This window comes from Solea senegalensis, unplaced genomic scaffold (genome assembly GCF_019176455.1).
Source record: "Solea senegalensis isolate Sse05_10M unplaced genomic scaffold, IFAPA_SoseM_1 scf7180000015508, whole genome shotgun sequence".
Classification (NCBI taxonomy): domain Eukaryota; kingdom Metazoa; phylum Chordata; class Actinopteri; order Pleuronectiformes; family Soleidae; genus Solea; species Solea senegalensis.
Window position 1 is genome coordinate 1 of NW_025321347.1, and position 15,060 is coordinate 15,060.

Below are 15,060 nucleotides of genomic sequence, written 5' to 3' on the forward strand. Positions count from 1 at the left end.
CTCAGCGCACGGAGCCCTGTCCTCACTGTGGACAACCTCAGCAACTCCACCTCCTGCAGGTACATATCTATCCAAACACGTCAGAGAACATGTGAACAGGAGCAGGAGCATTATGGGATGTGTTTGTGTTTGTGAAGGAACACGTTCAGAGCTTGTGTCCAGATGTGGAGGTGGACTGTCCCAACACCTGCTTCCAGAAGGTTCTCAGACACAAGGTGAGCTCATCCTCACATTCACACTTTTACAGGAACACTGTGAACTTCTACACGGGCTGAAGTTCTGGGGATACACACTGTGTATACTAAATGTCCTCAAAAGCATCTTAGGAAATGATGATCAGCGCCCCCTGCTGGTCTGATTTCACATTCAGTTTGTGTCTTTCACTTATTCAAAACATGGTTCAGGTTGTTGGAGCCCTTTGACAACATGGGGTGCAACTTCAAACAAACTGTGTGCATTCATTCATTACCTTCGAAAATTATTGTGATGGTGAGCTCACACGCAACGCTGAGTTGACCCTCAATAAAACAGTCCACCGTAAACACGCCTTACAATCATTCAGTCCACCTTAAACGCGCCTAACAATCACTCAGTCCACCTTAAACACGCCTCCCAATCACTCAGCCCACCTTAAACACGCCTCCCAATCACTCAGTCCACCTTAAACAGGCCTCACAATCACTCAGCCCACCTTAAACAGGCTTCACAATCACTCAGCCCACCCCACAATCATTCAGCCCACTTAAACAGGCCTCACAATCATTCAGCCCAACTTAAACAGGCCTCACAATCATCCAGCCCACCTTAAACAGGCCTCACAATCATTTAGTCCACCTTAAACACGCTTTACAATCACTCAGTCCACCTTAAACACACTTTATAATCGTTCAGTCCACCTTAAACAGGCCTCTGACCGAGGAAACTCACACTCTCTCTTTCAGCTCGTGGAGCATCAAGAGTCATGTCCCGAAGTTCACGTCAGCTGTTCATACAGCAGGTTCGGGTGCTCTGTTCAGGTGAGTTTGATGTCCGATCAGCTGATTTCTGTTTGTTTTTGTTGGTTGTCATGACGCCTCTTGTCCTGCAGGGTAAAAGAGGGACAGTGGACATTCATGAAGACGCTGCTGTCAATCATCACATGCTGCTGGTGCTGAGGAGCAACGACCACCTGGAACAACAGGTGCAAACAACCGGTCCGAAAGTTCAACATTGCAGAATTTAAACAAACATGTTCATGAATTAAGTCTGAATTATTCTCTGTAGCTCGTTTTTTAGATGATTTTAGGTCACCTCAAAATGTTTTTGTTGTGAATTTTACTGAAACAATGAAGAGATTTTTTTTGTCCTCACAGAGACAGTGACGGTGCATTCCATTTGTACTTGGAAGGAACCAAATTCCCAACATGGGATTCCAAGATGTAATTCTGCATTTCTATGTAAAAAGGTTTTTCCCTGAATGTTGTGTCCCGGCTCAGGTGGAAGTTCTCCAGCAGGAGGTGCTGTTGAGGCAGCAGGAGGTTCAGGCGGACAATTTGCTGCTCGCTGGTCTGCAGAAAAAGATTCGACCGCTGCTGCAGCAGACTGACATTCAAGAATGCGACGTCTCTGCATCTCAGGTTCACACACAGTTCTCTGCCGCTAACCACAGCAGTCTCAGTCCACCTTAAACACACATAACAATACCCAAGTCTACCTTAAACAGAAACACTTCACAATCACTCAGTCCACCTTAAATACACATAACAATACCTCAGTCCACCTTAAACATACCTCACAATCATTCAGTCCATCAGTTCAGCTCCTCACCAGTAGGGGGTGCTTGTATCATCCTTGTCCTCCACGTCTCTTTTCTTAATTGACCACCATTTTGAGACGTCCTGTTTACCTCTGTGTGTGTGTGTGAGCAGAGGACGCAGCGCAGGCAGGACGACGTCCTGTCCACCGTCCTCTTGGACGTCCAGCAGGTGTCTCGGGGACTTCCTGGTCTGGAGGAGCTGGAGCAGCTCAGACGGTCTCTGGACACCGTGACACAGGAAGTGTCGACGGCCGAGGCGCTGAAAGAACATCTGGGTAAGAGAAGCTGAGAAATGCCTGAACTGTGCCTTTAATGAGCCGCAGCTGACCTGCGCTTGTCCTCAGGACGTGTGGAGGACAACGTGAAGGACCACTCGTGTCTCCTGGATCTCCATGAAGCTCAGCTCAGCTGTAATAAGCAGCGTCTTCAGGAGCTCGAGGCCACGTCGTACGACGGCAAACTCATCTGGAAGATCCAGGACTTCAGGAGGAAGAGAGATGCAGAGGTCAGAGGTCAAACGCCGTGCCTGAGCAGCGTGTCGTTCCACGCCGGACGCTGCGGCTACAAAATGGCCGTCAAAGCTTACCTGAACGGTGATGGCGAAGGCCGCGGGACTCACCTGTCTCTGTACGTGGTCCTGATGCCCGGGGACTTCGACGCGCTGCTGCCGTGGCCGTTCAGACAAACCGTGTCTCTGTCGCTCCTGGACCAGAGAGGCGCCGCCGACCACCGCAGCCTCAGCTTCAGACCCGACCCGGCGTCTAAGAGCTTCCAGCAGCCTGATACCAGGGCTGCGAGTAACCTGGCCGTGGGATTCTCCTGCTTCTGTCCCCTCGATGAGCTCCAAGACACCAGGGATGCGGCATACGTCCGAGACGACACGCTGTTCGTCAGAGTGAAGGTGGACATGTCGGGTTTAGACTTGTGATCAGTGAGCGTGTACACTCACTCTCCCACACCAAAGTCCAAAGAGAAAATCAGTGATTTTAGCTGGTGTGGACACAGGAGCTGCTGGTGCTCTGCTGCCTCGTGTGGTCACTTTGCGTCATTGAGGTCATTCTGAACAAAGGATTTCAAACACTGAAGTGACAAAATCAGACATTTGAACTTAGCGATGGAGGCAGCAGTGGATCAACAGCTCCTGTGTGCTGTGATGTTAAAATCACTGATTTTCTCCATGGGCTTTGGTGTGGGAGAGTGAGTGGTTTGTCCATATTTTTGAGCCTCTGTGTGTCTGGTGACTCAGCAGCAGGGGGCGCTCACAGCACAATAAATCACACGTCATTGTCCGCGTCTTTTTATCTCATGTATGACGACATATTCTCAGCATCAGAACTTTTTCTTTCTACTGAAAAATCATTGATTCCACGGTGATGTCATCGTCTCTGCCGACGGATGACACCATGAATCACTGTGTCACTCTGTCACTGTGTCACTGCAGCAGTTGCACTGTAACGTGACTCCTGCTGAAGAAGCCTCGCGCCGTCTATTCTGAGCTCTTTTGTTTGTGCTGACGGACGCGGTGGATATGTGGAAGGTCAAACGTGAGTGTCAGGGTTTTGTGATTTCAAATCTGCGTCGTTTTAATGTTTTAATCTGTAATCTTTCACTGTAATTTAGATTCATTCATGAATCCATTTTAATCTGAACATTTTTAATTCAACAAAATCTGTGGAAAGAAAAAATAAATAAATCAGTGAAGAATAAAAAAATCTGATGTTTCAGCTCCTGTTTTTTTTCCTCTGGAGACGAAATACAGAGCAATTCTAGAGGTAAGTCAGGCTTAACTGAACTTGAAGATTAACCTGAAACTGAAGATTAACTAAACCTAAAATTGAAGATTAACTAAATCTGAAATTGAAAATTAACCTGAACCTTAAGATTCACTAAACCTGAAATTGAAGATTAACTGAACCTGAAGATTAACTGAATTTAAAACTGAAGATTAACTAAACCTGAAATTGAAGATCAACTTGAAACTGAAGCTAAACTAAATCTGATACTGAAGCTTAAATGAACCTGAAACTGAAGCTAAACTAAACCTGACACTGAAGCTTAAATGAACCTGAAACTGAAGCTAAACTAATTCTGACACTGGAGCTTAAATGAACCTGAAACTGAAGCTAAACTAAACCTGACACTGAAGCTTAAATGGACCTGAACTAAAGCTAAATTAATTCTGACACTGGAGCTTAAATTAACCTGAAACTGAAGCTAAACTAAACCTGACACTGAAGCTAAACTAAACCTCACACTGAAACTTAAATGAACCTGAAACTGAAGCTAAACTAAACCTGACACTGAAGTTTAAATTAACCTGAAACTGAAGCTAAACTGAAGCTGCGTGCGTCCAGAGTCTGGTTCCTCCTGATCCGATGGATCAGTTCCACCTGAACAGAGGTTCTGTGGAGGCGGAGTTTCCTGACCTGTGCAGGAACTTCACCAGGATGGGGCAGATCCTCACGCTGGACTTTTACCGTCGACAGTTTTACCGCTGCACGCAGAGCGGCGTTGTCTTCGATGACATCATCCGCCCCGGCCTGGAGGAACCAGGTAATGTCACTGTGATGTCACAACTGTGGTTCCACTCCTGACCACAGGGACAATCCTAACCTCTGTGTGCGTGTGTGTGTGTGTGAAGGTGAGTGGGCGGGGCCCGTGTCAGTCGGATGTGTTGCAGGCGACGCCCAGTCCTATGTTCTGTTCTGCGATTTCTTCGACCGCGTCATTGAGGCGCATCACAAACACAAGGTCACAAGATCAACGCCAGAGAGCGACTTCAACTATGATAACCTGAAGGTTAAAAAACGATAAAAAGTCGTTAACGATCAATCGTAAACGTCGACAGGAAGTGACGTCACCTGTTTGGTTATTCGTGTGCAGGGCGGCGATGATTTGGACAGATCGTACGCCGTGCGCTGTGAGGTGAGCGTCGTTCGCGGTGTGGACGACTTCTGCTTTCCGACGCACTGCTGCCGAGGGGAGCGCAGACAGCTCCTCACCCTGGCCAGGAGAGGTACTGCATGTTTGTGTTTCATTATCTCAACGTAAATTCATGTTAATCCCACAAATGGCTGCGTTTTCTTCTGTTACTCATGAGTAAAAACAACAGTTGTAAAATAACACGAAACAAAGTTATAAGATTACGTGAATAACACTGAAAACTGCGACTTTATTCACTCAAGCTAAAACATTAGCGCACAGCGAATCGATATTGAGATGATGACAGAAATGGTGGAAAGAAACAGCTCCCTCTTCTGTCTGTAGGCTGTATGTAACACAAATGAACTCTGTGAAAGTTCTTTTTCTCAGTTTTTCAGTGGTTTGAGGAGGCGGTGCTTCCAGGTCGACTCTTCTTATTGGAGGAGCTGAACAATGATCAGCAGAGAGAACTGAATCTGAGTCCTCCATCGTCTCTGCAGCTACGCACCGGCGTCACCCGCGACTGGCCTGATGCTCGAGCTGTGTGGTCAGTCTCTAACTGTCTGTAACTGTCACTGTCTGTAACAGCCTGTAACTGTCTTTAACAGTCTGTAACTGTAACTGTCTGTAACAGCCTGTAACTGTCTCTAACAGTCTGTAACTCCCCTTAACCTGGCTCCGGTAAATAAGCCTGAAACTGTCTCTAACAGTCTGTAACTGTACCGTCTGTAACAGCCTGTAACCACTCATAACAGTCTTTAACAGTCTGTAACTGTCTGTAAACAGTCTGTAACTGTAACTTCGTCTTGCACAGTCTGTAACCGTCTGGCTGTAACAGCCTGTGTCTGTAACTGTCTCTCAACAGCCTGTACCTGCCTGTAACTGTAACTGCTCCGTACCGTGCCTGTAACTGTGAATCCGTCTGTGGCCTGTAACTGTCTCTAACAGTCTGTAACTGCAACTGTAACTGTCTCTCTAACAGTCTGTAACTGTCTATAATAGCCTTTAAATAGTCTAAAAACTGTAACTGTCTGTGTCTGTAACTGTAACCGTCTGTAACAGTCTGTAACTGTAACTGTCTGTAACAGCCTGTAACTGTCTCTAACAGTCTGTAACTGTAACTGTCTGTAACTGTCTCTAACAGTCTGAAAACTGTGTCTATACCAGCCTTTAACAGTCTGTAACTGTAACTGGCTCCGTGTAACAGTCTGTAACTGTAATCCGTCTTTAACAGTCTGTAACCGTCTGTAACAGCCTGTAACTGTTCAGAAAATTGCCCTAACAGTCTGTACCTGTCTGTAACTGTAACCGGTTCGTAACAGTCTGTAACTGTAATCTCGTATGTACACAGTCAGCAACAATTGTGTAACCGTCTGTAACAGTCTGTAACTGTAACTGTCTGTAAATCTGTAACAGTCTGTGTAACTGTAACTGCTTGTACCCCGTAACTGTCTGTAACTGTCTCTCAACAGTCTGTACCTGTTCGTAACTGCACAGTCTGTAACTGTCTGTAACTGTATGTAACTGTAACTGTCTCTAACAGTCTGTACCTGTCTGTAACTGTAACAGTCTGTAACTGTAACTGTCTGTAACAGTCTGTAACTGTAACTGTATGTAACAGTCAGCAACAGTCTGTAACTGTCTGTAACTGTAACTGTCTGTAACTGTAACAGTCTGTAACTGTAACTGTTTGTAACTGTAACTGTAACTGTCTGAAAACATGAGGTTGCTGGTTGGATTTCCTCTCATGACTCTCTTGTGCAGGCTGAGTAAAGATGGCCGCCTGGTGGTGTGGCTCAACATGGACGACCACGTCAGACTGGTGACCACACGTGACGACGCTGACGTCGCAGAAGCTTTTAAATGCGTCTGCATCAACCTGCAGAAGGTTTCAATCCACACAATGACTGCATTACGTGATGACATGACAGAGCATGACTGTCCCCTGGTGGCTGGCTGCAGGACATGCTATTAGCTCCACCATTTCAAGATGATCCTGATTGGTCAAGCACATGAAAGGGAGTGACCTCAAAGATTACTCAGTGTGGTTGTTTGTGGTACTGCGGCTTTTTCCAACAGGAAACTGACGTTTGTAAACCACTCACTCTCCCACACCAAACCTCATAGAGAAAACCAGTGATTTTAACATCACACACACAGGAGTGTGTTCAAATGTCTCATTTTGTCAATTCTGTGTTTGAAATTCTTTGTTCAGATTTATGTCAGTGACACAAAGTGACCACACGAGGCAGCAGTAGACCAACAGCTCCTGTGTCCCCACCAGCTAAAATCACACATTTTCTCTATGAGGTTTGGTGTGGGAGAGTGAGTGGTTTACAAACGTCAGTTTCCTGTTCAGAGACTTACGCTGACATGGATTTTACGACACAAGTCTTTTTTAAAGTGGCTAAAAACAGGTTCTCAGCAGAAGGGGGCGCTCACAGCACAGTCAGGTTTGACTTTCTTGTTCAGGTCTTTGTCTTTATAGCCTTGTTTACGGGTTTTAGCTAATGTTCCTTCAGACGCAGTTCAAGCCTCTTCAGGCTGTGAAGGCATCACGACCTTTGACCTTCAGAGGCCTGATTACCTCTGTCTCTGCAGTTGGCGGTGAAGTACGGCGAGCTCAAACACCCGTTCACCTGGAAGCAGCAGCTTGGATGGGTGTCTAGCTCACCAGCCGACGTGGGGACGGGTCTGAGGGTCAGCGTCCACCTCAGACTGAAGCTCCTCCCACAACACACACGCCTGCAGGACGTTCTGAAGAGACTGCGACTCCACATGGACAGAACAGGTACAGACATGGGGACGGACACGTCCTCCTCCGTGTCCAGCCCGCACTCACACATACATGTCTTTTCTCCCAGAATCCTCAGAGGTTTATGTCCTGAGCAACGCGGCGACCTTTGGCCCGAGCGAGGTGGAGCTGACGCAGCTGGTGGTGGACGGCGTCAAACTTCTCATCGCCATGGAGAAGAGGCTGGAGGAGGTCAGAGACATCGAGGAGCTCGTACCTGCACAGAAGTAGATCTGGACTGACCAATGAGAGGGGGGGGCGTGTTAATGACATCATCATACAACAGACACTGAGACCTGTGGATCATTTTAAATCATGTTTTTTGATGTTTTCATTTTTATCTGATGTCATGAAAAGTAAAGTTGAGTTATTTTGTTGCTGATTTTTGTCTAACTTCCTGTCTGTTAGCATGCTCCGCCTCCTCAACAAGTAGTGTGATCTAATGAGCAGAGAGGACCGCCCCTATGTGGAGTTCTGGCTCCTGATTGGAAGGAATGGAAACGTTTCTCCTTTAAAGTCAAAGAAAAAGAATGTAGATCTGAAAGTGGAGCGAGGTTCACAGTTTGAAGCATGTGAGTGGATGAGGATCCTGAGCGCCCCCTGCCGCTGGAACCCAGCATCACAGGATCACGTCTTTATCTCACTGTCAGACAGACTTGTCCAACAGGAAACTGAAGCTTGTAAAACACTCACTCTCCCACACCAAAGTCCATAGAGAAAATCAGTGATTTTAGCTGGCGGGGACACAGGAGCTGCTGATCCTCTGCTGTAGATATCGTAGATTTATACTGACGTAGGTGTTTAGTAGCCTCCCTCTTCTCAGCAGCAGGGGGCGCTCACAGCACATTTAGTGCTGATCATGAATCACACTACGCCTTCAACTATAGGATTTCTGAAAGTACATTTCTATGAATTTCAGAAGCATTTCTATTTCTGTGGGAACTGACACCTGTGAGGAAAAACCTGAACAACTTTTTTCAGCCTTTACATTTGTACCTTTCACAGCTTTGTCTTAAACTCTTGACTCCGGTGGTTTCGTCCACGTGGTCTGCAAACGAAGACGTCCTGAAGACAAAAAACAGAAAATGTTTTAGTTTTGAGTCCAGTTTTAGAAAATGTTGTCACCAGTGTTTGTATCTCATGTTAAACGTGAGATGATCGTCCAATCATCAGCTGAGACCACAAACAGCCAAAAACCATTAAATTCAGTGTTTATTTATTTTATTTTATTTAAAATGACTCTATCATCATCATCATCATCACTGCTACACTCGACTATTTCCTGTTGGTGGCGCCAGGTTACCAAGGTCCTGTTTAGAACCTGTGAGCTGAGGCAAACGTTTGTTTCAAGTCAGAGGCTCAGATTTACGTCGTCTTTTCCCAGGACGTGAAGGCAGCATCAGGTCAGTGACCTTTGTCCATCCTGGATTTAAGTACTTCAACATACATGAAGAGTTCAACATGTGAAGAGTTCAACATACATGAACATGAAGAGTTCTACATACATGAAGAGTTCAACATACATGAACATGAAGAGTTCAACATACATGAAGAGTTCAACATGTGAAGGGATCAACATACATGAAGAGTTCAACATGTGAAGAGTTCAACATACATGAACATGAAGAGTTCAACATACTCTACATGATGAGATCAACATACATGAAGAGTTCAACATACATGAAGAGATCAACATTCATGAAGAGTTCAACATACTGTACATGAAGAGATCAACATACATGAAAAGATCAACATGTGAAGAGTTCAACATACATGAAGAGATCAACATACATGAAGAGTTCAACATGTTAAAGTTCAACATGTGAAGAGTTCAACATACATGAGAAGATCAACATACATGAAGAGATCAACATGTGAAGAGTTCATACATGAAGAGATCAACATACATGAAGAGTTCAACATGTTAAGAGTTCAACATGTCAAGAGTTCAACATGTGAAGAGTTCAACATACATGAAAGAGTTCAACATGCATGAAGAGATCAACATGTGAAAAGATACATGAAGAGTTCAACATACATGAAGAGATCAACATTTGAAGAGTTCAACATACATGAAGAGATCAACATGTGAAGCGTTCAACATTTGAAGAGTTCAACATTTGAAGAGTTCAACATACATGAAGAAATCAACATGTGAAAAGTTCAACATACATGAAGAGATCAACATGTGATGAGTTCAACATACATGAAGAAATCAACATGTGAAGAGTTCAACATACATGAAGAAATCAACATGTGAAGAGTTCAACATACATGAAGAGATCAACATGTGATGAGTTCAACATACATGAACAGTTAAACACGTGAAAAGTTTAAGTGTGCAGAGTGGATCCTCCGTTCAAACGCAAACAAAAATATAAAAATTAAAAAACCTGAAAAAACCCAAATAAATCTTCTGTTCCAATTTCCTCAGAGGTTTAAACTCGGGATAACGTTTTAATAACGCCTTCAAACTCACTGTAGAATTTGTTTAATGTTAGCATTATAGCTAGGTCTGCTAACTAGCATGCTAATCTTGTAATGACACGAGCAGTGAAGGCGGACCCGAGTTGATATCATTTCCATAGAACTTTAATGTTAGCATTACAGCTACTCCTAACTAGCATGCTAATCTTGTGGTGTTCACAGACATCAGCTGACAGAGCTGCGATTTCACACAAAATCACATCAAAACTACAATTTCAGTGTTCGCAGCGGCCATTTCATAATTGAGAATTCAGGAAACTAATTCAGAAGTTTAGAACTTGAAAGTACAACTACAGGGGGCGCTCCAACGGAAATGTTAGGACAAAAACACAAGAGAAGCACTCACTGATCAGCTGACGTCCACCTTGTTGTTTTAGTTTCCACAGGACATCTGAAGTCAAGTGATTCAGTGGCTAATGTTAGCATTAATGCTAGGTTTAATCAAGTCCATTTGATAAACACATGAGTACAAAACAGCATTCACTGACACCAGCAGGGGGCAGTACTGAGTGTATGAAGTGATGTGCAATAACACTGTTGATGTTCAGAGCAGCTGTCGACTAGGTATTACAACCTCGGGGCGCTACAGTCTAAACTTCCTGCCCTAAAACCAGTTTGAGCCAGTTCTGACTGAGGAAACTGGAAGATTGACAGCAGAGTGATCCTTTAAGTTTAACCAGGTGTGAATGAAAACAGGATTTAATAGATTTAGTATCAGGTTTCAGCATAAACAACAACAGAAAATGAAGCTTTGATCTGACTGAATAAAAAAAGAATAAAAAAAGTAAACATAAACAAAACAACGTAAACAACTCGTAAAAAAATAAAAAATAAAATATTCTGATGTGTCTGAACAAGGACAAGGTTTTCTGAACCAACAGGAAGTCGATTTCATTTCTGCTCAAATTTTATTGCAAAGGTTTTCCCTTCAGCCACCAGGGGGAGTAAGAGTTCGTGCTTCTTCAGGAGGGGTTTGGTTTCGCTGGCGTCAACATTTAGTGACATTAACATTAAATATTAACTGTGTGGAGTATAAGAAGAGTCTGTGGTGCGTTCACACCGAACCCAAAACAAACCTTTTCACGCATCACGCTAATTCAGCCAAGACGTGAAATTCAATCAGTCGCAAAAGTCAATCTGCACTGAGATTCTTCTGAAAACACCAACGTAGCATTAGCTTCAGGAGAGCAGACGCAGGCTATCGATCTACTCCAGATTTGACAAGAATCGACCTTTAGTAGGAGACAATGACTTTGCAGGATTTGCGTCTCCGCCCACAAATCCTGTGTTGTAAGATTGTAAGAGTGGGCAGAAAGAATGAGAGGGTCGGGGCGGGGCAGGAAGTTAGCGAGGAGAATGGACTTTAGCTTACACAGTTAGCTTAGCATTAGCCATAAGTGAGTTTTCACGCGTAAACACAAATGATCGGTCGTTTTTCTTTTTGGTGTGAACGCACCATTCATCTGGAACAGTGCTAAAAACAGAAAATGGCTGCCTTGGTCGTCGTTCACAGCCTGAGCTCGTTGGCTACTTTCGAGGCGATGTTTTTGAAGGCGATGGACGTCCCCGAGATCCTCTTGAAGCGCACGCCGTTGAGTGAGAGGCGGGGCAACTTGCACACCTCCATCTCCCACTGGACCAGACTGTCCTGCCGCGCGTCGCCGTGGACGCAGAACAGCAGGTAGCGCTCGCGCTGCTCATAATCACAGTTGTTGGCGTCCAGAACCCTGCGGATCTCCTTCATCATATCGCCCGGCTCCATGGATGACGTGGTCTTCATGCTCCACGTGAACCGCAACGACCGAGGCTTGGAGTCCCGCCCCTCGTCCTTGGATTCACCCGATAAACTCCTGCAGGAAATAATGCAAAAAAAAAAACATGTCCTCATTCTGCGTCCAATCAGAAAGCTGAGAAATGTCACTCAACCATAGGTGTCCTCATACGAAGAGATGCTATTTCACGACATACGATACGTTTACATGAAGAACTCAAAACACGATTCGACTGGCTAACACCTGAGCTGAACTATTAGCATATAATGCAACAGCCATTCTAGGTTTAGTCTTTTGGACTAAAATGCTATATGTGATAGTTTTAGTCCGGTTTTAGTTAAAAAAAGAAAAAAAGAAAGAAGTATAGTCTTTTAACAAATTCATTTAGGTCATATTTAGGTCCGACGCTCGTGGTGCGCCGCGACTGACTCTAGGTCGGCTTGGAAAGGCTCGGGGCCCAGACCTCGTCACTTCCCGGGGCCGCAGATATATGCACTCGCTGCGGCTTCTCCCAGCTGCTATTTAAACACTTTATTCTGTGTCGTTTCTACCACTAGGTGTCACTCAATCAAAACACTAAAATAAAACCTAGTTTGATGACATCAGGAAGCAGCGTGGGATCATCATGGGAGCTGTTGTCAAGTGTATCATCTGCATAGAAGAGAACATTAATGCCTAAAAAAGCTGGAGAATTAGTGTAAACCTTTTTTAACCTACAGGGGGCAGTAGAGCATCACACTGGAGGTTTTAACAGTTTGGTCATTTGAGATCATTTTTATTGTCTTTAAAATCTTTCGTGTTCAATTCGTCATCACTTTCACTGACCTGCGTACGAATTTGGAAGTGATCTTTCCGATGAGTGAGGCCGAGGTGCCGCGGTGTGGCGCGGCGGCGGCGTGCTGTGACAGGCTGGGCGAGGCCGGCGGGCCGTTGTAGGTGGCGGGTCGTCGGTCTCGCAGCTGAGCGCCGTGGAAGGTGGAGCGGGTGGAGGAGCCGCGGGGGAAACGACTCCGGTCCGGCGTTGTGCTGCTGCTGGTGACACTGAAGGCTGAGGGCGAGGAGGGCGGAGCCTGGTGGGCGGAGCTGCGTGGTGGGAAGAGACATTGTTAGCACAGTGTAGAAACATAAATGTCATTGAAACACCGACAATCGTGAGAAAAGAACCTCTGATACTCGGCGCTGTCGTCGATGGGAGGCAGCACGGACTTCATGGGGTGACCCGACGCCGACATGGACTTCACGTGACGGGGGCGTGAGGAGGAGACGGTCGCCCCGGGTGACGGGGACGGAGATGCCGCAGGAACCTCAGGAAGACTGAAACAGAAACAGACTGTTACTGAGTTACTGTGTGTGTGTGTGTGTGCGAGTGTGTGCGAGTGAGTGTGTGAGTATAATTTTCTCTATAATATTATATTATTATCCAGAAACCTTGAAACTAAAGTTTAGTTTAGTAATGAAGTAACCATGGCGACGAGAGATTCCTCACCTGCTGTCTTTCCCGTTAGGAATCACCACAGAATGGCGTTCAGTGTTCGTCCGCTCGTAAACGTACGTGTTCCTGCGAGTGATGCTCTGCGACACAAACACCAGAGTTACACGGACGTGTTTGTACGTTTACAGTGAGACCTCTAGTGTCAAAGCGGGATGTTGCAACCAAATTAACATTCAAGGATGAGAATTAACTTTGTTGCAATATCCACATTAGACACTCGATGTCATTAAACATGCGAACGCTTTAAAAAATAGCTACAAACATGACCTTTGACCCTGGTTTAAACCTGGCTAGGACCGCGATCTTTGACCTCTCACCCCTGAGGCGGTGGCTGATTTCCTACGGTCTGGAGCTCCCATCGGTGAGGCAGGCTCCGCCCTTCTCTCGCTCTCTACGCTGTTGGCGTGGCAACGCTTGGTGTAGGAGACAGGCGGGGGGATAGAGGGCGCCACTGAGACACGAAGCACAGAGAAGATCGTCAGAGTGACTCAAACCTTTGGGTGAACGACGCGTACGATGTTCCGTAAACTCACCGTGATCGCTGAACCGCCGGTGCTTCTGATTGGCTGCTGCACTGCGAGAGTGGGCGGGACTCTGACTGGAGCCGTTGAAGTCGCTACAGGGTCTTGACCTTTGAACCAGGTTAGTGCTGGACAAAGACTCAGTGCCTTCAAACTGGTGGAGAGTCACAGCAGAGGATTGTGGGTAAAACTCGAACTTTAAACCGTTTAAAAATGTAAAGCATTTTCAAGACTGAAATCAGAATCAGAATGTCTGACGTTGTCCAGCAGAGGGCGCTGTGAGCACAGTTTGGCCTTAGAAACACTTCACAGGGACTAAAGCTGACACAAGGACTTATATTTTGAAAACTGTGAGGCTGTGTTTTAATGTGTATGAACAGAAAATGGTGCTTTTATTTTGAAAACTGCAGGGTTATGTTTAAGGTGTGGACAAACAGTAACGGAGGCTTTTATTTTGAAAACTACACAGTTATGTATACCGTAATTTCTGGACTATAAGCAGCTACTTTTTTTCCCACACTTTGAACCTCACGGCTTAAACAATGACAACTACAACCACACCTGGGTTGCAAGTAGGTGCCACCTGTTGCTAGGCTAGCAGCCCCCCTCCCCAGTTCCAGTCTTTGTGTTACACTAGGCTAACCATGCTAACCACACCTCAGCAGTTTTCCTGCCCAGCAGCAGGTACGTCGCCGTTAGCTCGTTGTACTTCGGACCGTCCAGCGCTTTCATCACTTCCTCCTGCGGGAAACCCATCGTCGCCATTAGCTCTGAAAAGATGCAAAAAACAACAATCACATGTTAGAGCTATGCTAGCAGCTGTTTGACGCTGTGTACTCATTATTAATGTCATACATGAGCTAAACGCCACATGCTAACGTGCACATGTTCCTGACAAACTGACAATTAATGGAGGTAAAGTTAATTGTGGAAACTTCCTTCTAGTGAGACAGATTTTTCATGTTAGGGTAATGACAAATAGCCGCACTAATCTTAATTAGCTTCAGGAGAAGAAGAGGGCGGGGCCAAAACTGAGGGAGGAAGTAGTAGTGCGTTACATTTAAACGAACAGTAAATTAGACTTTTATTGTGAAAACTATTAATAAAAATTTTTTATCTTGGAAGTGGCTCCAACTTCTGAGCGTGTGAGACGAGCTAAGCTTAGCTTAGCATTAGCCACAGATGAGCTTTATATATATAAATATATATATATATACATATATACATATATATATGTATATATATATATATATGTACATATATACATATATATATAT

At 45.1% G+C, this 15,060-nt stretch overlaps 3 protein-coding genes and 1 long non-coding RNA gene across 4 annotated transcripts; 3 read left to right on the forward strand and 1 right to left on the reverse strand.

Moving 5' to 3' along the window:
• Nucleotides 1-5: 5 nt before the first annotated feature.
• traf5 (Tnf receptor-associated factor 5) lies at nt 6-2,785 on the forward strand (the record flags this gene model as incomplete). Its single annotated transcript, XM_044017501.1, has 7 exons — nt 6-59; nt 138-215; nt 942-1,016; nt 1,088-1,180; nt 1,476-1,616; nt 1,908-2,070; nt 2,140-2,785. Coding segments are annotated over 7 exons (1,188 nt in total), but the record flags the coding sequence as incomplete, so codon positions are not given.
• A 176-nt stretch (nt 2,786-2,961) lies between these two features.
• zgc:172076 lies at nt 2,962-7,872 on the forward strand. The gene is made up of 9 exons (XM_044017500.1): nt 2,962-3,339; nt 3,521-3,567; nt 4,150-4,348; nt 4,437-4,594; nt 4,679-4,811; nt 5,108-5,264; nt 6,482-6,605; nt 7,319-7,508; nt 7,582-7,872. Exons 1-9 carry the CDS (start codon nt 3,324-3,326, stop codon nt 7,740-7,742), a joined length of 1,185 nt encoding a protein of 394 aa, XP_043873435.1. The 5' UTR covers nt 2,962-3,323; the 3' UTR covers nt 7,743-7,872.
• A 1,366-nt stretch (nt 7,873-9,238) lies between these two features.
• Nucleotides 9,239-9,675, forward strand: LOC122762307. Its single transcript, XR_006358694.1, has 2 exons — nt 9,239-9,324; nt 9,538-9,675. It is a non-coding gene; the product is annotated as an uncharacterized LOC122762307 (long non-coding RNA).
• A 412-nt stretch (nt 9,676-10,087) lies between these two features.
• On the reverse strand, nt 10,088-14,930 carry LOC122762306 (serine/threonine-protein kinase MARK1-like). Its single transcript, XM_044017502.1, has 7 exons — nt 14,441-14,930; nt 13,796-13,937; nt 13,580-13,713; nt 13,257-13,342; nt 12,935-13,084; nt 12,596-12,853; nt 10,088-11,848 (listed from the first exon to the last, which is right to left on the reverse strand). The coding sequence occupies exons 1-7, from the start codon at nt 14,546-14,548 to the stop codon at nt 11,506-11,508; spliced, it is 1,221 nt and encodes a 406-aa protein (XP_043873437.1). The 5' UTR covers nt 14,549-14,930; the 3' UTR covers nt 10,088-11,505.
• Between the last annotated feature and the right edge of the window lie 130 nt (nt 14,931-15,060).

Excerpts from the sequence above, each read along its gene's own strand:
- zgc:172076 (XM_044017500.1), top strand. Across the intron at positions 3,568-4,149 it reads AATACAGAGCAATTCTAGAG|AGTCTGGTTCCTCCTGATCC; the intron begins GTAAGTCAGGCT and ends GCGTGCGTCCAG. Across the intron at positions 4,349-4,436 it reads CCCCGGCCTGGAGGAACCAG|GTGAGTGGGCGGGGCCCGTG; the intron begins GTAATGTCACTG and ends GTGTGTGTGAAG.
- LOC122762306 (XM_044017502.1), bottom strand. The coding sequence starts at position 14,548 with ATGGCGACGATGGGTTTCCCGCAGGAGGAAGTGATGAAAGCGCTGGAC. Across the intron at positions 13,343-13,579 it reads AATCAGCCACCGCCTCAGGG|AGCATCACTCGCAGGAACAC; the intron begins GTGAGAGGTCAA and ends TTTGTGTCGCAG. Across the intron at positions 13,085-13,256 it reads CCTAACGGGAAAGACAGCAG|TCTTCCTGAGGTTCCTGCGG; the intron begins GTGAGGAATCTC and ends TTTCTGTTTCAG.